The sequence below is a fragment of the Maylandia zebra genome, linkage group LG11 (genome assembly GCF_041146795.1).
Source record: "Maylandia zebra isolate NMK-2024a linkage group LG11, Mzebra_GT3a, whole genome shotgun sequence".
Lineage (NCBI taxonomy): Eukaryota > Metazoa > Chordata > Actinopteri > Cichliformes > Cichlidae > Maylandia > Maylandia zebra.
In genome coordinates, this window is record NC_135177.1 from 12,750,870 (window position 1) to 12,773,663 (window position 22,794).

A 22,794-nucleotide genomic window follows, 5' to 3' on the forward strand; every position below is an offset into this window, starting at 1 on the left:
ACAACTGGGTCGCCCGGCCCTGGCCACGAGGTGTCCCTTATTTATTTTTCAGGGAGTTGGCAACCCTAGCTACTTGTCATGTGCTCAGCAGCTAATGAGGGGGCTGTGTGCCTGCCCATCTGCAGCAAGCTGTGAAGTGTGTCAATGAGAGGAGGGGAAGACAGTGTTGCTGTCGCTAATACTGTTGCAAATGGGTTTCTAATCCAACACCAAATTATGTTAACTTTGATGCATTAAGGCAGCGGTCCCCAACCCCCGGGACTCGGACCGGTACCGGTCCGCAAGAGTTGAGGCTCAGGTGTGAAATGTATAGTTTTCAGGGTTTTTATCGGTTTTCAGCGTTATATTATCTCTTTTTTTCGGTACCGGTACTAGTTTTATTTTGTATTTATCCGCGACACCTTAAAGGCCGGTCCGTGAAAATATTGTCGGGCATAAACCCGTCCGTGGCGCAAAAAAGGTTGGGGACCGCTGCATTAAGGGCTTTGGGCTTTGCATCAGTAGTTAGCACTATATATAGATCAATATATAGTTCAAATCTAACTAATACTGATGTGTTAAACAGTACTACAATGCAATCTAAAAACTTTATTATATCTGTTGCATCAAAGTCAGGATGGCCTTCCTTTGGTAGCAAATGCAGACCAAGGGAATGCATTTTATTGGTTGTTATCAGGCCTATGCTAATAACAAACTATAAAATTCAACTAACTGATCTGACCTACATCAAAATGTTGTCATGAGTCTTTTCAACCAACAGTTTGCTGGTCTGTTAGCCACCAGAGCATGGTAATAAAATGAATGAGGCAGACATTTGAGTACACAACCAGTAGAGGATTTTGACATCATTCAAGTGACAAAAGACAAAAAACATTTGTTAAGTCAAAACTGGTTCAAAGCGTCATTCTTCTGTTTTCGTTACCTGCTCTATGAAGCAGGATTCAAGGATCTAAAGCATCTTTGCTGTGAGATTACAGGGAGTGCAGAATTATTAGGCAAATGAGTATTTTGTCCACATCATCCTCTTCATGCATGTTGTCTTACTCCAAGCTGTATAGGCTCGAAAGCCTACTACCAATTAAGCATATTAGGTGATGTGCATCTCTGTAATGAGAAGGGGTGTGGTCTAATGACATCAACACCCTATATCAGGTGTGCATAATTATTAGGCAACGTCCTTTCCTTTGGCAAAATGGGTCAAAAGAAGGACTTGTCAGGCACAGAAAAGTCAAAAATAGTGAGATATCTTGCAGAGGGATGCAGCAGTCTCAAAATTGCAAAGCTTCTGAAGCGTGATCATCGAACAATCAAGCGTTTCATTCAAAATAGTCAACAGGGTCGCAAGAAGCGTATGGAAAAACCAAGGCGCAAAATAACTGCCCATGAACTGAGAAAAGTCAAGCGTGCAGCTGCCAAGATGCCACTTGCCACCAGTTTGGCCATATTTCAGAGCTGCAACATCACTGGAGTGCCCAAAAGCACAAGGTGTGCAATACTCAGAGACATGGCCAAGGTAAGAAAGGCTGAAAGACGACCACCACTGAACAAGACACACAAGCTGAAACGTCAAGACCGGGCCAAGAAATATCTCAAGACTGAGTTTTCTAAGGTTTTATGGACTGATGAAATGAGAGTGAGTCTTGATGGGCCAGATGGATGGGCCCGTGGCTGGATTGGTAAAGGGCAGAGAGCTCCAGTCCGACTCAGACGCCAGCAAGGTGGAGGTGGAGTACTGGCTTGGGCTGGTATCATCAAAGATGAGCTTGTGGGGCCTTTTCGGGTTGAGGATGGAGTCAAGCTCAACTCCCAGTCCTACTGCCAGTTTCTGGAAGACACCTTCTTCAAGCAGTGGTACAGGAAGAAGTCTGCATCCTTCAAGAAAAACATGATTTTCATGCAGGACAATGCTCCATCACACGCGTCCAAGTACTCCACAGCGTGGCTGGCAAGAAAGGGTATAAAAGAAGAAAAACTAATGACATGGCCACCTTGTTCACCTGATCTGAACCACATTGAGAACCTGTGGTCCATCATCAAATGTGAGATTTACAAGGAGGGAAAACAGTACACCTCTCTGAACAGTGTCTGGGAGGCTGTGGTTGCTGCTGCACGCAATGTTGATGGTGAACAGATCAAAACACTGACAGAATCCATGGATGGCAGGCTTTTGAGTGTCCTTGCAAAGAAAAGTGGCTATATTGGTCACTGATTTGTTTTTGTTTTGTTTTTGAATGTCAGAAATGTATATTTGTGAATGTGGAGATGTTATATTGGTTTCACTGGTAAAAATAAATAATTGAAATGGGTATATATTTGTTTTTTGTTAAGTTGCCTAATAATTATGCACAGTAATAGTCACCTGCACACACAGATATCCCCCTAAAATAGCTAAAACTAAAAACAAACTGAAAAGTAGTTCCAAAAACATTCCGCTTTGATATTAATGAGTTTTTTGGGTTCATTGAGAACATGGTTGTTGTTCAATAATAAAATTATTCCTCAAAAATACAACTTGCCTAATAATTCTGCACTCCCTGTAGGCTTGCTTTAAAGCCATAATATAGTGGATTAGATTGATGCCAGTCACAAATGTGCAATTGACCTTCACAGTCTGCAGACAGAAGAGAACAGGTATGTTCTTGGCAAAATAACAACATGCCTACAACCTCTGTGAGCTCTAATACTGTTACTGATGACTCCAATTATTTCTTTTTCCCCTTTCCCTTACTCATGCTCCTATTAATGTGTGCTTGTGATTTAACCGATGAGGTGGATTTGTATTTAGATTCACTGAGCAGGTACTTTTTATCTTAGTGTTGTGCCAGTGAAACCATTAAAAATTTTAATACTGGTTAGTAGAGCTGGGCGATAGAAGGATAACGATACAGTGGGGCAAAAAAGTATTTAGTCAGCCACCGATTGTGCAAGTTCCCCCACTTAAAATGATGACAGAGGTCAGTAATTTGCACCAGAGGTACACTTCAACTGTGAGAGACAGAATGTGAAAAAAAAATCCATGAATTCACATGGTAGGATTTGTAAAGAATTTATTCGTAAATTAGGGTGGAAAATAAGTATTTGGTCACCTCAAACAAGGAAAATCTCTGGCTCTCACAGACCTGTAACGTCTTCTGTAAGAAGCTTTTCTGTCCCCCACTCGTTACCTGTATGAATGGCACCTGTTTGAACTCATCATCTGTATAAAAGACACCTGTCCACAGCCTCAAACAGTCAGACTCCAAACTCCGCCATGGCCAAGACCAAAGAGCTTTCGAAGGACACCAGGAAAAGTATTGTAGACCTGCACCAGACTGGGAAGAGTGAATCTACAATAGGCAAGCAGCTTGGTGTGAAAAAAATCAACTGTGGGAGCAATCATCAGAAAATGGAAGACATACAAGACCACTGATAATCTCCCTCGATCTGGGGCTCCACGCAAGATCTCATCCCGTGGGGTCAAAATGATCATGAGAACGGTGAGCAAAGATCCCAGAACCACACGGGGGGACCTGGTGAATGACCTGCAGAGAGCTGGGACCAAAGTAACAAAGGTCACCATCAGTAACACACTACAACGGCAGGGAATCAAATCCTGCAGTGCCAGACGTGTTCCGCTGCTGAAGCCAGTGCATGTCCAGGCCCGTCTGAAGTTTGCCAGAGAGCACATGGATGATACAGCAGAGGATTGGGAGAATGTCATGTGGTCAGATGAAACCAAAGTAGAACTTTTTGGTATAAACTCAACTCGTCGTGTTTGGAGGAAGCAGAATACTGAGTTGCATCCCAAGAACACCATACCTACTGTGAAGCATGGGGGTGGAAACATCATGCTATGGGGCTGTTTTTCTGCCAAGGGGACAGGACGACTGATCCGTGTTAAGGACAGAATGAATGGGGCCATGTATCATGAGATTTTGAGCCAAAACCTCCTTCCATCAGTGAGAACTTTGAAGATGAAACGAGGCTGGGTCTTCCAACATGACAATGATCCAAAACACACCGCCCGGGCAACAAAGGAGTGGCTCCGTAAGAAGCATTTGAAAGTCCTGGAGTGGCCTAGCCAGTCTCCAGACCTCAACCCCATAGAAAATCTGTGGCGGGAGTTGAAAGTCCGTGTTGCTCGGCGACAGCCCCAAAACATCACTGCTCTCGAGAAGATCTGCATGGAGGAATGGGCCAAAATACCAGCTACTGTGTGTGCAAACCTGGTAAAGACCTATAGTAAACGTTTGACCTCTGTTATTGCCAACAAAGGTTATGTTACAAAGTATTGAGTTGTATTTTTGTTATTGACCAAATACTTATTTTCCACCCTGATTTATGAATAAATTCTTTACAAATCCTACCATGTGGATTCATGGATTTTTTTTCACATTCTGTCTCTCACAGTTGAAGTGTACCTCTGGTGCAAATTACTGACCTCTGTCATCATTTTAGGTGGGGGAACTTGCACAATCGGTGGCTGACTAAATACTTTTTTGCCCCACTGTATGTATCGCGAAATAACTTTTTCTTGATAGAAAAATTAAACTATTGCGATAGGCCTCACCGCTCTTGTCCTCTTAAAAAAAAAAAGAACAGCCAATCCAAATTAAGTAGCGCAGAGCCGAACCAATCACAGCCGCAGCGTCACATCACGTGACTTGTTACGTACAGCACAAGTGCCAAGCCGGTGTTCTGACAAACCATCCTACTTTGGCAAAACGTGCTACCGTAAGTAGTTTATGCACATTTCTGCTGTCACAGAGTAATTCCAGCACCAATTTAAGTAGGTATGACGGTTTGCCACTTAACTTTGCCCATCAGAGTATGCTTGTAGCTCATATGCATACAGCCAGAATGGTTTGCCACTTCATTTTACCCGTTAAAGTATGCTTGTAGGTAACATTCACAAAGGTAGAATGGTTTGGCACTTAATTTTACCCGTCAGAATAGGTGTGTAGCTGTTATTAACAAAGGTAGGATTATTTGCCACTGAATTTTAGCTTTTAAAGTACGCTTCTAGCTCATATTCAGAAAGGTAGGATGGTTCGCCACTGAAATGTAGCTATTAAAGTATGCTTCTAGCTCAGATTAACAAAAGTAGCACGATTTGCCACAAAATTTTAGCAGTTTAAGTATGCTTGTAGGTGACATTTACAAAGGTAGGTTGGTTTGGCAGTTAATTTTACCGGTCAGAGTATTTTTCTAGCTAATATTCACAAAGGTAGGACAATTTGCCACTGAATTTCGCGTAAGGTAGGATGGATTCCCAGAACACCGGCGCCGCACGTGTGTATTTGTTTGGCAAGCAGCCAGCCGCCGTGCCGCCCGGGTAATGGAGGAAATGAGTGTGCCGACTAGAGAAAAATCAACCAAGAGCGTGACCGAAGGTTACCGAAGAGAAAACAGATGATGGTTCCAATGCCGGAGAGCTTGTCGAACGGAAGAGCCATAGAAGTTCCGTAATGTGAAGGTATTTCGGCTATTTCAAGTCTGACAAAAAACAGTAGCGCGCACTGTAAATTGTGCCGAAAGCAAGTCTGGTAATACAATAAACCGGTGCATGCTCAATCCCTGACTGAAAGCGCTAATTCGTCATTCGGCTTTTGTCAGACTAAAGTAACTGTTAAAACTCTTTGAAAAGCTAAGCTATACAACAAGGAGAGTTTGAGAATTTCCTTATATAGTTCTCAGTTTATTTGATATTGACAAAAGTTAGTCAATTTTGTCTGTTCTTCTGTAAAACAAACTAAGATTTATTTTTAGAATTAATATTTTGTTTCTAAGTGGAATTGACAATTTAGTAGTCTGTTTCGTTTGTTCTATTTTGAAACTTAAACGCTTTAGCAGCTGCCTTTTGTGTAGTTTGCAATATTTGCCTTTATTTATCTGAAAAAGTCTCATGTTCCTTTAGTACATCTACCCTGTTGAACTTATTATGGGAAATAAATATTTAAATCAAAACAAGCTGCTGATTATTTCACATTTTACTTGTGAGCAACGGCACATTTAAATCTAACAAATATAGTTATTTGGCTTATATCGTGATATATATCGTTATCGCCTGAAATGAAAAAAACATATCGTGATATGAAAAAATCTTATATCGCCCAGCTCTACTGGTTAGTATCTCAGTATATTGAGTTAAACTCCTGGGTACAAGAATTTGTGTATATATTGTGCAGCTCCCTGGCGATTCCTTGGTTGAAAATACTAAATATTTATTGCTCTACAGACTGACTGTGAAATATTGTTAGTTAACTATAATGCTAATGACATTTCATCATTGAATCATCAAAATATTGATTCAGCAAAGCTCCCCTTTCATCCCCTTTCATGTTATCATCACTGCATAACATTACAGCTTCTATCCATTGCAGATGCTTAATCTGACATCTCTGTAAACACCTCAGAGTACAGTTGGCAGTATTATGGAGACTCACAAAGAATTAAGAAAATAATGCTATATAATATACCAACTAACATTTTTTTTTTGTGGTAGAATCTTCAAAGTACTGAATACTGCTGAGAAAATATCGTCAGCTCACAAGGCATTGCACACACTATCCATCCCTGACCACAAGGACACCGACTCAGCAGTGAAAAGCTGGGAAAACAAATTAAACAAAAGCTATTGAGCAGAGTGCTATTAACACAAATTCAACACTCCTCTATTTTGCTTTACCTTTCAGAAAAGTATTGCCACTGCAGAGATTTGTTTTTAGCTTTTGGTATTTTGATAGATTAGCTGTAAAAGTGATACAAGCTGAAATCTGAATTCCAACTCAAATATTATCTCTTTTTATAAAGTTATTTCATTTGGTTATACAAGCCAATTATCCCCATACAATATGTGGGAACAGCAACGTGCAATGTATTAGAAGTGAGAAAATATATACATATACTGCTCAAAATAAATTAAAGGAACACTTTTTAATACAAGTACAGCAACAAGTCAGTTTAACTTCTAGGACATTGATTTGGTTGTTTAATTAGCAGAGGGAGTTGTAAATCCGTTTTAGCTGCAATGTATAGACAGCCGCAACAATGAAACAACACCCAAAGACGGAATGGTTTTACCTGGAGGCCACTAACAATTTGCTAAGGTGAGAGTCAGTACTACTAACACGAGGCGATCTGTGGACCGTACAGAGGTTGCATAAGTAGACCGACTCCTGCATGATGGCACATCAATATGTGTCATTGCCAGAAGGTTTGTGTCTCCCAGCACAGTCTTAAAAGCATGGAGGAGATTCCAGGAGGCTTTAGGAGAGCTGGACAGGGAAGAATAGAAACTCCTTAACCCATCAACAGGACCAGTATTGGCTCTTTTGTGCAAAGATGAACACTGCCAGAACTCCGAAATTACGTCCAGAAGGCCACTAGTATCACTGTCTCTGTCAGGCTAAGCAACCTGACTGCCATCAGGCATTGGGATGAAACCCTCGGATGAAGAATGGATGAAGAAATTGATACCACTGACTTGCCCCCACAAAACTCATTAGAACAATATTATGGTTTTGCCCATCCAATCCTGCCAGATTCCACCTCAAACTGTGCAGGAGCCCAATGGTGCGTGGTCCAGATCTGGAAGGATATTCCCAGGACACCATCCATCATCTCATTAGGAATATGCCCCAATGTTGGCAGTATGCATACAAGTACATGGGGCTATAAAACTACTGAGTATGATTTTGGTGCAATGAACTTTGGGCAAAATGGACTAACCTAGCTGCCACATTTTTTTTTTACTTTCATTTTTGTGGTGTCTTCAAATTCAGCACTCTGTAGGTTGATAATTTTTTATTTCTATCAAATGATGTGTCCTTTGGCTCTTAATACATTACTCAATGCATATCAATATAGATATCCAGCATAATCTTTTTAACACATTGAGATATGATGTGTGATAGTTTTATGCATAAAAGCTAAACAGCTCTATCTAAACAGCCAGCAATCTGTAAGAGACTGCCCTTAAACCTTTAGATATAAAAATGACAAACATAATGTTAACCAGAGGGAAGAAAGACCATTTTTGCTCCTCGCATGGCCGTCCAACTGACAAACTGAATTACAGCAGAATTTGGAATGACTATGACTTAAAGACCAGACGAGACCTAAAGACAAGGTTATGCCCATTTCACATTTTGCCTTTCCAAAACATGAAATGGACATGGAGAAGTTGCAGTAAGCTGCAGTAACAGCAGAGGGAGACATTTTGTTTTATTTATTTTATCTAATGCCAACATGAAAATAATCACGAGAAAGGGTTTAAACAGACATTATTAACACATTCACATGTATATACATGTTAGCCACTTAGCTTAATCGTTTCTGGTGATTACAAACCCTGGAATGTACTTCATACGTTTTTTGCTCACCATCGACGTCTTCACTTTAAGTGTGTGTGTATGGAGTGGGGTGGAGGGGCCAACACAGAAGGCAGCACCGAAGTCAGTGGAGCAGACAGGTGACGTTTAAACACAGTTATTCAAGTTGACTACAACTGTGGTAATGTACTGTAAATGCAGTAAAGTTGCTGAGAGCAGGGAAGTCTTTGCCAGAACCAAAGCATGTCCTGCTGATAATGGTACAGCTGCTCCCCTGAACGGCAAAGGAAGACAGACTAGGACCTAATAGTCTTCCTGGCTCAGTGAGACCAATAACGGAGCTTAGAAGGAAAGTAAATTAATATGTTTGACTCAAAATAGTTTTAATTCTCAGTCCAAAAACCCCCAAAACCAAACAAAACACAACCAAAATTAAAAAGCCGACACATGAGAATTTGCTATCATTGGCAGATTTATGGGGAAGATGGTTAAGTGTGTCTACAATTTATCATGTTGTAAATCGTACCATCCCTGGAGGGAACAAAGTAGGGTTGGAGTTTAAACAAAGGACTTGTATGCGTCATTCATCACAGTGCACATATCCTTAACTATATCTTAAAAAGGCACCCCTCAAAGTCCAGCAAGTATAACAGAAAGTTTACTTCCATTTGGTCTTCTGTTTCAGATCTTTCTCCTTTTTTCATAATTCCTTCATATTCAGATTTCTGGATTATTTTCCATTCCAGTTCAGAGGGTTTTTTCTTGTTTAAACACGTGCAAATACATTTACAAACATAAATACATCCTTACATTTGAGCAAGTTAAAAGTCATATAGCAGCTAAACATTAGTTAAGTCCATTATATATAATTTCTGCACTCTGCCAACCTTTCTTTGCCTAACAAGCCCCACATTACGCAGCTGTGCCCCATCTGAACTGCTCTGGTCAGTGTTGGTAGGCAGGCCTGCCTTACCAGCTACAGGTCATGGTTAGGAAACTGCAGCTTCCCAGACACATGTCCCCAGTTGCTCAACCCCAGCCCAAATTGAGGTAGAAGACCATAACCCAGTTTGTTACTATAACCAGTAAGCAGACTAACTTCACTTCAGATGTCTCAAGAGTTCAAGTACCCAGCTGCTAATTCTGATCCTGGTAATATTATAATTAAGTGCATCCTTATTCTGTTGCATATTGACCCTTATAAATAACATAACTCATTATTGGTCATTGGCCTTTTTCTGTGGGTCTCTCTGTCTACAGTAACTTTAAAGTGTACTTTACTGGGTTCAGGTGACTGACTTGGTCATTGACGAAGATCTCATTTCTTTGCATTGAGAAATTCTTGTGCTTTTGCAGTATGTTTTGGGTCATTATCACTTTGCTCTATGAATTACTGTCTGATCAGTTTTTCAGCAGAATACCGAGCAGAGTATAAACCTGCACACTTTATAATTCATCCTACTACTTTTATCAACTGTTGGGTCATCAGCAAACAATAGTAACTGGCAACACCTGCCCATCTCATAGCAATGCCTCTACCAAATTCAAATTCAAATTCAAATTTTATTTGTCACGTACACAGTCATACACAGTACGATATGTAGTGAAATGCTTGGACAACTGCTCGTGACCTAAAGAGAACAAAAAAGGAAAAGGCTATGAATAAGATAGGAAATAAATATGAAAAATTAAAAAGGGTAAATTTAACTAGGAAGGAATCAAATATAAATTAAGGTTAAAAATGAAATAACTGTACAACACAAATTAGAATGAAGGGTAAATTTAACTGGGAAGAATAAGATAAAGATAAATATATAAATTAAAGTTGAAAATAAAATAACTGTACAACAAAATACACAATATAGAACTATATAAGAATGTATGAAGGAATCTAAATATAAATAAATATATACACAATAACAGCAGCTGTACAAGTATTAACCGGAAATGAAGAATATAGTGACCAGTGTTGTGCAAAACCAAAGTCCAGAAAGTCCAGTGTGTGTGTAAGAACCATATGTGTGGGTCAGTACTGTGTGGTGGTGTGATTGAGAGACCGTATCGCCTGCGGGAAGAAGCTCCTCCTCAGTCTCTCTGTGTTGGTCTTCAGGGAGCGGAATCGCTTTCCTGACCTCAACAGAGAGAACAGTCTGTTGTTGGGATGGCTGAGGTCCTTCACGATCTTCCTGGCCTTGGTCCAGCACCGCCTGCTGTAGATTGAGTGCAGGTCAGGGAGCTCGGAGCGGATGGTGCGCTCAGCTGACCGCACAACCCTCTGTAGAGCTCGTCTGTCCTGCATGGTGCTGTTCCCGAACCAGGTTAAGATGTTTCCCGCCAGGATGCTCTCTATGGTGCACGAGTAAAAGTTCCTGAGCACCTTGGAGGGCAGTTGGAAGTCTCTCAAGCGTCTGAGGTGGTAGAGACGCTGTCGGGCCTTTTTCACCACGGTGTTGATGTGACAGGACCATGACAGGTCCTGCGTGATGTGAACTCCGAGGTATTTGAAGCTGTCCACTCTCTCCACTGGGCACTCGTTGATGACGGGGGTCTGGTAGTTCCTCTCCTGCTTAGTGCTGAAGTCCACTATCAGCTCCTTTGTCTTACTGACGTTTAGAAGGAGGTTGTTCCTCTGGCACCAGTTCTCCAGATTCCTAATCTCCTTCAGGTAGGCCGTCTCGTTGTTATCAGAGATCAGGCCCACCACGACGGTGTCGTCAACAAACTTGATGATGGTGGTGGAGCTGGTAGTGGCCACACAGTCATATGTGTACAAAGAGTACAGCAGGGGGCTCAGAACACACCCCTGGGGGGCTCCAGTGCTGAGAGTGGTGGAGGCTGAGACATGTCCGCCCATCCTTACTGCCTGTGGTCTGCCAGTTAGGAAGTTGGAGATCCACTGACACATAGATGAGCTGAGTCCCAGATGCTCCAGCTTGGTGGTGAGTGTGGAGGGAATTATGGTGTTAAATGCAGAGCTGTAGTCTATGAAGAGCATTTTAACATAATTCCCCCTTCTAGTGTCCAAGTGAGTGAGTGATGTGTGGAGGAGATGAGAGATGGCATCGTCTGTGGAACGATTTGGACGGTAAGCGAACTGTAGTGGGTCCAGTGTGTCTGGTAGTGAAGAAATGATGAAGTCTCTGACCAGGCGTTCAAAGCACTTCATCACTACTGAGGTGAGGGCTACAGGGCGATAGTCATTGAGAGAAGCAGGGTGGGGTTTCTTCGGGACAGGAACAATGATGGACTCTTTGAAGCATGTGGGGATCACCGACTGAGATAAAGAGATGTTGAATATCTCAGTGAACACAGGAGCTAGCTGGTATGCGCAGTCTCTTAGGATACGACCTGGGATGCCGTCTGGTCCTGCTGCTTTCCTGGTGTTCACTCTCTTGAAGGCTCTCCTTACTTCATGCTCGGAGATGACGAGCACGTTTCCGGTGCTGGCAGTATCTTCCTGTCTGCAGCCGTTAGCGCCGCTAACACTAGCATTGTTGGAGACCTTAGCTGCAGCCTCGAAGCGAGCATAGAAAGTGTTCAGCTCGTCTGCCAGAGTCACGGCCGCGTTCGTCATACCGGTTGTTGGTGCTTTATAGTCCGTTATTGTCCTTAGTCCCCGCCACAGGCTCCTAGAGTCACTCTGTTGGAGTTGTGACTCTAGTTTCCTCCCGTAGCGCTGCTTCGCCTCTTTCACCGCCCTCCGCACATTATATGACGCGGCTTTGTACGGGTCCATGTCCCCCGTCATGAGTCCCGTGTTGTAGGCAGCGGTGCGGGATCTCAGAGCGTCGCGGATGGTTTTATCCACCCACGGCTTCTGGTTGGGAAACGTTGTGATAGTCTTTGTCTCCACGGTATCATCCGCTAGTTTCCCGATGAATCCCACAACCGCTTCCGTAAACACGTTGACGTCATCGTCGGAGCTGTTTCTGAACATGCCCCAGTCTGCGTCATGGAGTGCGTCCTGTAACGCGGCCACCGATTGATCCGTCCAGCGCGCGACCTTCCTCTGAACCGGAACTTCCTGTTTCAGCCTTTGTTTGTATTTTGGCATGAGGAAGATGGCGGCGTGATCAGATTTGCCAAACGGGGGGCGGGATTGTGCCTTGTAGCCGTCCTTGACCGTAGTGTAGCAGTGGTCCAGTGTCCTTTCACCCCTGGTGGGGCAGGTGATGTGTTGATAAAAGTTCGGCGCTGCGCGTTTGAGGTTGGCGCTATTAAAGTCCCCCGTCACAATAAGCGCAGCGTCCCGGTGTTGTGTCTGGTGCTGTGTGAGTGCCTCATGCAGCTCGCATAAGGCGGTGACCGTGTCCGCTTGTGGTGGAATATAAACGGCACTTACAATGACCGATGTAAATTCCCGAGGTAGATAAAAAGGACGACACATGATGGACAGTAGTTCCAGATTTGGTGTGCAGGAGCGTGTGAGAGGAACAACGTTCGCACTGTTGCACCAGTTGTTGTTCACCATTAAACACACGCCGCCTCCCCTTGACTTCCCCGAGTCCCGTGTCCTGTCCATGCGGTGAACCGAGAAGAACTCGGCCGGCTGGATGGCGTGGTCCGGCACCGCTGGGTTCAGCCATGTCTCGGTGAAGCAGAGGAGATTGCAGTCCCGAATGTCTCTCTGGAACTTTATCCTGGCCCTGAGGTCGTCAAGCTTGTTCTCCAGTGACTGGACGTTGGCGAGCAGGATGCTAGGCAGAGGTGTGCGGTGTGCACGAGCTCTCAGCCTGTTCCTGACGCCGGCTCGCTTCCCTCTAGGCCGCCGCCGCTTCCCTTTGTTCTCCCTCGAGATCTCACTCGGCCAGCTCGGATCCGGAGTTAAAAACTTCGAATTGTGAGTACATTGTATACCAATAGAAACAAGAGTGTCACTGTCATACCTAATGTACCCAATGGTGATGATTTTGCCGATTTAGAAACGCTGAAAACTAACTTAAAAAACAAAGACAAAGAAAAAGTGGTCGGAGCAGTCGTGACGGCAGCCGACCTCACCGGCGCCGTGTTAGATAATGTGTTATGCTTTGGAAGTTCTTTATTTCCTTCTCCATATTTTTTCCCTATCATTCTAGGACACATTAATCTCCCTTTTTTTCTTCAGAGAACTGTGCAGGTTCCTTAAGATGTGTTTTTTTTTTTTTTTTGTCTTCTATGGTCTTTTGAGCCTAATTATGCCTTCTCTCACTTGCAGTGACATCTCTTTGGGTTTCATATTTAAAATTACAGTGAAAAGCTATTTTTTTTTAAAAAACCAACTTCCTGTCAGTCACTTGTTCAAATAATTTTGAGCCACTTGAAACAGGTGGGCCATGTATGAAAGTGCAATTATTAAACAGTTACTGGAAAAAAGAAAAAATATTGAAAAACCATCTTTAATTAACAGTGCACTTCAATCACATCTTAATTGTTTGATTTAAATCCAATGTGACGGTGTACAGAGGGAAAACTACAAAAAATCATTTCTTTGTCCAACAAATTAAGGAACTATATTAAAGAACTGTATTATCATTCAACACATGAAATAACAATGATCCACTCCAGGGAATGCTATTTTCAATTTCAGTGAACTCCTTTCATGATGTGATAATATCATGTTATCATTTACATAACCGTTCAGAATAACTGTAATTAAAAACTGGCAAATGTTATTTGAATTAGGGCTCGGGTTTCAGGTAAAGCATGACAGTTGAACCGAGTTTGTTGCAATGATTGTTGAATTAGGAGACAATGAGATTATTTATCTAAATTAAAATCTTTTATATTTTACCATTTATGGAACATGTCTGAGTCATTTCTAGATTAAAACTAACACTATATTTATTTCAGCTTTAAGCCACAACGGTTTGATAGTGGGTCAGTCCAGTAACAGTCTGGCTTGCTGAATGTTGACAAGCATTAATTGCTGTTTTGGGAAAACTACACGCCCACATGAAATTTAGCACAAGTAAAGCAATTTTTCTGTCTGCATGACTGATTATATAAGGGATGGACTTATGACCATGACAAAATTTAAAACTGATCCCATTCTTTAAAAAAAAGAATCATCAACACAGACAAAAAAATATTGTCTTTTTGAAAATATAGCAACATTGTCACAGCTGAAATCATGTCGCTACAATAAGAAAACTGAATAATGACAAGCAGATAAATCTTCTTCAGTTAAATAAGAATATAAATTTATCCCGAAGCAAGAAAGCAAAATTTAAAACAACAGTTTTGTTTCCTTGATGTTTTCAGAAACATATGATTACAAAAGAAACAAGGCAAGAAATTATTTTGTCCTGGCTATATTTGAACTAATGCCAGGACAGTAACCACATTAGCAGGTATAGTTTATTTTATTAAAAAAACCCAAAAAAAACCCCACACAAAACGCAAGCAGCTGATTGTTGGTATTTCAGCCCACACCTGTCTGTTCTTTTATAAGTTTTATATTCCCCATCGAACAGCTGTTTCTAATAAGGATAATAACGTATATAGTTATTTATAGTCAGCCTCATTCATCAGACCTGCAGAAGCAACCTGTAGTGAAGTTGGCTAAACTCACTTTGAACTCATGAGCTAGTAGTTACTGAGGTTCGCTGTAAATTGGTAGGACTGGGATTAAAATAAAAATTCTGACATTGAAAACCTTTTAATATTTGAATTCTGTTGTGGGTTTTTTGCTTTTGTATTTTAAATGTTACTAAGGTTAAAACAAGCGTGAGTCAGTGTGTTGGTGGAATAGCAGAAGATTTTTGGTTTGGTTCAGTTTGCAGTATTTCTGCAACATGACTGATTATTGCTCGTACTGGTTCTTTCTGACTGTTGATTCTTTCTGGTTGTTTGTGACAAGACTTACGTGAGACTGTGAGATCAGGATGCAATGGTGAATCGAGCAACGTGGTGACAAACCTTTCAGTGTATAAGCCTGATGGTATTATGCAATTGGATCTTTTAAGTATCTAAAGTGATTCATCTGCTAAAGTATCAGCAGTGATTCAGCACTAGAATTATTCTCCTTCATTGTCACTCTTTGCTATAAATCCTGTATTCTATTATCAGTGACCTCAGTCCACTTCCACTGAAGTTGAACCACATAAATGGGCCAGGAGAAATCATTTGGCACTGCCTCTTGGAGTGTCTCACTGTGAAATACTGGACCCCACTTTCGCCTCTGATGGAGCATACTTGTGAATAGAAGTGGGTAATCAAAATGTCTCTTTTTAAAAAAAAGAAAGAAAGAAAAGGTTCTGACAGGTTTAAAAACTGATGATCTGTGTATCCACACTTCTCTATCAGCTCAGCGTAGAGATAATCTTCTCATAATATACATAACGCTTATCTGTGAAGACCGCGTTTATTTTTGAGCAATTTAGTTTTGACAAGGAAAATGTGAGACCTAAATGGCTTTTTCCTTTGAAAGTGAAACATAAAATGATTCTTTAAAGGAGGATTTATTTGGGAAAGTAGAAAATAGAACATCCCAAGAATGCTAGAGTGAAGATTTTTTATGAGTCACATATATAACGTGTCCTTTAAACAACGAATTATTTATATATTTACTGATATTTTCTCATAAAGCACGTCAATGATGATTGGCTTAAAACCTTCACAGTTAAACCAATTTGCACAGTTTGATGGCTTCACTGAGCACTGAGTTGGTGATCAGTGTGTTCAATAAAAAGCATTAGCAATATTTTAATAATCAAAATCCTTGAGGAAGGCATGTACCACAAAAATGGCCAAGAATGGTGTTATCTGAGAAAACGTGTCAATTTAACCCTGAGCAGTTAGTACGTCTGTTTCTGTACATGGATGCCCATTTTGGAAAAATTGTGTGAATTTACTGTCCAAATAATACTTTCAGAGAGAAATACTAAAAGAGGGCAGCCTGAAAATGCAAAGCAACAGGGACTTTGGAAGAATCTAGGAAGCTCACTGAGGAAACAGTTGTTTGCCTGTTCAGTGACCAGAGAAAGCAACAGGAAATCTTTGTGTTTGATGTTCATGTTTTTCTGATGTTTGTCTCCACCTCTGTCTCCTCCAGTAAAGCAGTCGAATAAAAAAGATAGGTAGTGAGCTAACCCATGCATCACAACACAAGATTTCGTGGACTTTGTTTTTTTATGTATACTTTAACTGAAGAGCACCTGTCAGATCAGCCATCAGAGTCATGCAGCACTTCCCTTCTCCTCAGTAAAAAAATCTTCAGTTTTCAGAAGGCGGTTACATTTCCACTCAAAACGATGTCAGAAAAGACTGGACACACAACACCCCTTGCACACCACATCAGACTTGCCTGACATCTCCCTGAAGAAAATAAGTAGCCTTTGTCATGTGCAGCCTAAAGATAAACTTTCTGTCAGAACTGAGCACTGAAGGCTTCCCTCCCTTGCATCTTTCCACCCCAGTCTGCCAGCTTTCAAACACAGCCTTGAAGGTGCACTGCCGCTTTCTTACCTCGTTCTGAAGTTAGCCGGGTGTGGATGCCCGTCATACAAAGATAAAAAGTCATATTCCTCCTCCACAGCGAAAGATTGAAAAACTATATGAATCCTGTTCCCCTCCTCAGCAACAATCACCCAGGTACAGTTCGCTCCATTTGGATATCCATATGGAAAGCCAGGACTTTCTATTGTCCCATTCCTGCCTTTTAAAGTGCCTCCACAAGAATGGATAAAACCTGGAAGGAAAGAGAACAAACACAACATCATTATCCAATGCATATAATGGGTTTGTGTGAGACTCTCAGCTGAAGAATAATAAAGTAAAATGCTCTGCAGCACAGAAACAAAAAGAGTACTTCATTTTGATAAACTTCGTCTGCTGCAAGCGTTCAAGCAGCAATAAATAAAAGAGATATTTTAAACAGGCCTGCACAGAGACAATTCCAAATAGCATTTGTTCATAACAACTGAATGCACCCTATGATGTTCATGTGCAATATTTCTTTAACTGAGATCAAATTGTTTGGAAAATCCCCATTGTTCTCAGCTGGCAGAAGCTACGAGAGAAATCTGGCAACCAGCTGACTAAGAGCCAAGTTTTGTGTTTCCATTTATGATTTCTGTTTTCTTTCAGATCAAATAATGACAATAAAATGCAGAAAGCTGCAGCTGCAGTAATATAACAAATGTATAACTGAGGATGCTTTTAAAAAAGATTGTGATGTGTCATTAGAGTCTTTTTTATAGGGTCTAAAAGTGCCAGAGATAGGCAACAAGTAAAGTCTTCTGATTTGGTGCTTCAAGCTTTTAACAGCAGATTAGTCATCTGTCTTGCACCAGCTTACTGAGAACTGATACCCTAGACACATTATGTTAAACCTCATACCATCACTGTCAAGCTACAGTAATCTGGTTGCTTTGCTAACCTTTGTAGTGTTGATGCAAAGGAACGTAAGTGCCACTACTAAACAACTGTCATGGTCCTGGGTCGGTGACCCAGCGCTTTTAGTTATCATTTTCTAGTTTATGATGATGATGATTATTATTGTTTGAGTTCTGTGTGTTATATTTTCGATCTGCCTCTGAGTCTGCATCTGAATCTGTCTGTTTAGTTCAGTGTCTTGTCTGGTTCCATGTATCTGAGTTTCCTGTTTTATTGTGAAGGTCCGCGTCGTATGTGAGAATCAGAATCAGAATCAGAATTAGAATACTTTATTGATCCCTGGGGGAAATTATTTTTTGTTACAGTGCTCCATTTTAAACCAACATTAAGACAAGACAGACAATACGCTAACTAAGAATAGTACAATATATACATATATATACATACATACATACATAAGTCACTTATAAATAAATATTTGGAAAAGAAACATGTGTAGTTGTAGCAGCAAACAGTGTGTTAAGTGGATGCGTTGTACAGGGAGATGGCCACAGGCAGGAATGATTTCCTGTGTCGTTCAGTGGTGCTTTTCGGTAATCTCAGTCTCTCACTGAACGAGCTCCTGTGACTGACCAGCATGTCATGGAGTGGGTGGGAGGTGTTATCCAACATTGTCTTTATCTTGGACAGCATCCGCCTCTCCGACACCACCTTGAGGGAGTCCAGCTCCATCCCCACAACATTGCTGGCCTTACGGATCAGTTTATTAAGTCTGTTGGCATCTGCGACCCTCAGCCTGCTCCCCCAGCATGCAACAGCATAGTGAGTGTGATCAGTTTACGTTTCCCCTGTCCCGTCAGCCCAGATTCCTCCCAGCTGTGTTGCCCTCCTGTCTCTCATCCCCTGATTACTGGTGTGTGTATTTAAGCCCTGTGTGTTCTCCTGCCTGTTGCCGGTTCGTCTGTGTTCCTCCGTGTCAGTCTGTGTAACTCTGTGTCAGTCTGTTACCCTGTGTTCCACGGTGTCCTGTTCCTCGTCTGCGTCTCTCTGCTATTCATCATCCGTTGTCATATGCTCCCAGGTCTGTTATTTTAGTTCTCCCAGTTTAGGTGTCTTTAGTTGTTTGTTATGCCCCACTGTTTGTTTGCCACTACACCTCTGTAAATAAAACCACCGGTATCTCATCCACTGCCTGCATCTTGGGTCCTCCTTCTATATCCACACGGCTCGCCTCGGCAGCCGTGACAGTACAAACCGGCCACTATGGACCCAGCAGCATTCAACCCGCCCAAGGAGCTCCGGGAGGACATTGTTTACTCCGTGGACAAATTAATCAACGCGTGGCTGGAGCACGAGGGGAGAGAATTTCGCCAAGCCGTGGCTAATCGGCTACAGCGCTTGGTTTCTGGGCTTCACTGCCCAGTCCGACAGAGGATGTTCTGCCCGGCCCGTCAACCCAGCCTTCGAGGGGGAAACGGCGCTCACGCTGCCGACGCTCCTCGCCACAGTCGGACCTGGGGATTTCCGAGCAGCCAGCTGTGGTGAGTGGACAGGACAGTATTGTTGGTCTGAACTGTGGGACCGTTTACTCAGGGGTGATGTTCTGTACGGCACTGGACAAAAACTGTTTATCGCCAGAAGCTCAGTTAGCCGCCCGGCCAGAAGCTCAGTTAGCCGCCCGGCCAGAAGCTCAGTTAGCCGCCCGGCCAGAAGCTCAGTTAGCCGCCCAGCCAGAAGCCCAGTCGCCACCTCCGCCACATTCAGCCTCACAATCCATAGCTCAATTACAGTCACAGCCAGACTTATTACAAACCCTGTTACAATCCATGGCCCAGTCAGTAGCCCGGTTAGCAGAAGAATCATTAGCTTTATCCTCAGTTCAGCAGTCACCAGCCCTGCATCCTGTGTCAGTTGCTCCACTACCTGTTCAGCCATCACCTTCACCTACTCCTCCTGTACAGCAAGCCATGTCAGTCCAACCCATAACGGACAGTTCAACAACTCCGTACTCTAAGCAGAGAGACAAACCCAAGAACAATATCAACATTCCTCAAAGGCTGGCCAGTTCTGAGACTGAGATGCACTCCAGGGCCTCCCCAGAGGCTGGGTTTCAGCCCCCATTAGACTCTGGACCCCTGGAGTTTAAGAAGCCAGCTGAGGACTGCACAGAGCTGTCGCTGCCTGAGCAGGGTCAATGCTCTGCGCAGCTGCAGGCCGCTATGTGTTTGCCAGAGGCCCGTGTGCCTGCTGGTCCTGTTGCGTTCCTGCCAGAGGCCCGTGTGCCTGCTGGTCCTGTTGCGTTCCTGCCAGAGGCCCGTGTGCCTGCTGGTTCTGTTGTGTTCCTGCCAGAGGTCCGTGTGCCTGCTGGTTCTGTTGTGTTCCTGCCAGAGGTCTCCGCACCTGCTGGTTCTGTTCTGTGTGCGCCAGGGGCTCCAGTGCCCACTGGTTCTGAGACTGTTTTTGCTGGGGGGCCCGAGGAGCCCGTCCAGCCTTCTTCCTCGTCAGCTGGGGGGCCCGAGGAGCCCGTCCAACCACCAGCTGCTCCACCAGCAGCCTCATCCACGCTTGCAGCAGCAGTTTCATCCATGCCGCCACCTGCTGCAGCGCCTCCGTCTGCATCCCCCACGCCGTTGCCTGGCCCGGCCTCTGCTGCATCCTCCACGCCGTCGCCTGGTCCGGACTCAGCATCCTCAGCGTCACCTGGTCCAGCGCATGCTTCGGCTTCATCCGCTTCACCTGGTCCAGCCACTGCTTCATCCTCGCCTGGTCCAGCCACTGCTTCATCCTCGCCTGGTCCAGCCTCCGTGTCTTCATCCTCGCCTGGTCCGGCTTCAGCCTCTTCATCCTCGCCTGGTCCGGCTTCAGCCTCTTCATCCTCCTCATGTCCGGTCCGGCTTCAGCCTCTTCATCCTCCTCATGTCCGGTCCGGCTTCAGCCTCTTCATCCTCCTCATGTCCGGGTCCGGCTTCAGCCTCTTCATCCTCCTCATCGTCTGGTCCGGCTTCAGCCTCCGCTTCAGCGTCCGCCTCGTCTGGTCCGGCTTCCGCTTCACCTGGGGCTGCAGGGGCCACGCAGCCTTCAGGTCCCCTACTACCACCTCCACATCGTCGGTCATCTGCCTGGCCGCCTGTTGGGCATCTCCGCCGCCGTGGACGCCCTCCTGAACGCCGCCACTGCCTTCCACGTGGCCGGTCTCCGGACTTGTTTCCACGCGGCCGGTCTCCGGACTTGTTTCCACGCGGCCGGTCTCCGGACTTGTTTCCACGCCGCTGTTGCCGTCCGCACGGTCGGCCCCCAGAACTGTTTCCACGCCGCTGCCTACTGCGTGGCCGGCATCGGGACCGGCCCCGCTGCCGTTCGCATGGTCGGCCTCCTGAACTTGACCATCTGGGCCTTTTGGACTCTGTCCCTCCGTCCTGGGCCCCCTCTGCCCACCCTGGTCGGGTGTTTTTTTTTTTTTTTTTTTTTTTCTTTTTTGGTTTTGGTCCGTTTTTGTGTTTCTGCTGGGCTGTCTGGAGCCAGCCCTTGAGGGGGGGGGGGGGTACTGTCATGGTCCTGGGTCGGTGACCCAGCGCTTTTAGTTATCATTTTCTAGTTTATGATGATGATGATGATGATTATTGTTTGAGTTCTGTGTGTTATATTTTCGATCTGCCTCTGAGTCTGCATCTGAATCTGTCTGTTTAGTTCAATGTCTTGTCTGGTTCCATGTATCTGAGTTTCCTGTTTTATTGTGAAGGTCCGCGTCGTATGTGAGTGTGATCAGTTTACGTTTCCCCTGTCCCGTCAGCCCAGATTCCTCCCAGCTGTGTTGCCCTCCTGTCTCTCATCCCCTGATTACTGGTGTGTGTGTATTTAAGCCCTGTGTGTTCTCCTGCCTGTTGCCGGTTCGTCTGTGTTCCTCCGTGTCAGTCTGTGTTCCTCCGTGTCAGTCTGTGTTCCTCCGTGTCAGTCTGTGTCAGTCTGTTACCCTGTGTTCCACGGTGTCCTGTTCCTCGTCTGCGTCTCTCTGCTATTCATCATCCGTTGTCATATGCTCCCAGGTCTGTTATTTTAGTTCTCCCAGTTTAGGTGTCTTTAGTTGTTTGTTATGCCCCACTGTTTGTTTGCCACTACACCTCTGTAAATAAAACCACCGGTATCTCATCCACTGCCTGCATCTTGGGTCCTCCTTCTATATCCACACGGCTCGCCTCGGCAGCCGTGACAACAACCTTGTTTTCACAATATCACACCTATTCCCTCCACACTTCCACATCCAGAGTACTTCCGTAGTTACACAGAATTGCTCCCATGCACACTGTGTCACAATGCAAAGAGCGTCCCCTTTTCATTTCAGGCTATCTTGCATGTTGTCTAATGAAATGCAAACGTAATTAAGATGCATGGTTTACCCCCCACAATTTACCCCTTGTGTAATTAGCTTTTCACACTTGGTAAGTAAAGGATGTTTTGCATAGTGTGCTGCCCACACACACACACACACTGCAGTATGGGGAAAAAGGCAAACACACAGATCACTTGGCAGTTGTGCCACTGAAATGGCCTCTAACTAGACAGATAATAATCTGGTTGCTTTATAAACTGAAGTGACAAAACAGTTAAAATGTTAAACTGTGAAGCAAAGTAAAAAAATTAATTTCCTTCTTGTCAGACTGTCATTTTGTTACTTTTGAGAAAAGCATGGAAGTTGTGTATAGCTACCAAAACAAGGTCTATTATGAAATATATGATAATGCACTGAAATAATGCATTTTTCAGCAGTTTTTACTCAACGGGGTCATGACCCAGCAAAGCACAGGGGTTCTGGCCTAGAATCCCAGAACCGTACATCTTCATGCATATACTGTGCACCCTGACCCGTGTTCATTTTTATGTAATCTCTTGTGATTTTCTCATAGAAACAGTTACAAACATAGTGTGTCAGAGTTCTATATGTAATGCATAAAATAAAATGTCTGGTGATGAGCTGCTGTTCTAAATGCAGAGGAGACAAATTCTTGCCAAGATTTGTTGCATATCTAAGTTGCAATTATTTCCGCCAGCACAGAGCAAACTGGGTAATCATGGCAAATTTGGACCATTGATGCGCCGCCTACAGGGTCAACATGATCCAACCTGTGACATGGTGCTTTATGTGCATTCAAGCACTCTTGGGAATATCATA

At 43.6% G+C, this 22,794-nt stretch overlaps 1 protein-coding gene across 5 annotated transcripts in view; it reads right to left on the reverse strand.

The window, feature by feature from the left end:
* Positions 1–22,794, reverse strand: part of LOC101478087 (CUB and sushi domain-containing protein 3) — a 251,912-nt gene that overhangs the window by 215,729 nt on the left and 13,389 nt on the right. For all 5 annotated transcript variants that reach the window (XM_004568073.3, XM_012923802.3, XM_076889796.1 and 2 more), the window contains exon 2: positions 16,758–16,980. In XM_004568073.3, coding sequence (XP_004568130.1) covers positions 16,758–16,980 — 223 coding nt within the window. The remainder of the gene's footprint in view (positions 1–16,757; positions 16,981–22,794) is intronic.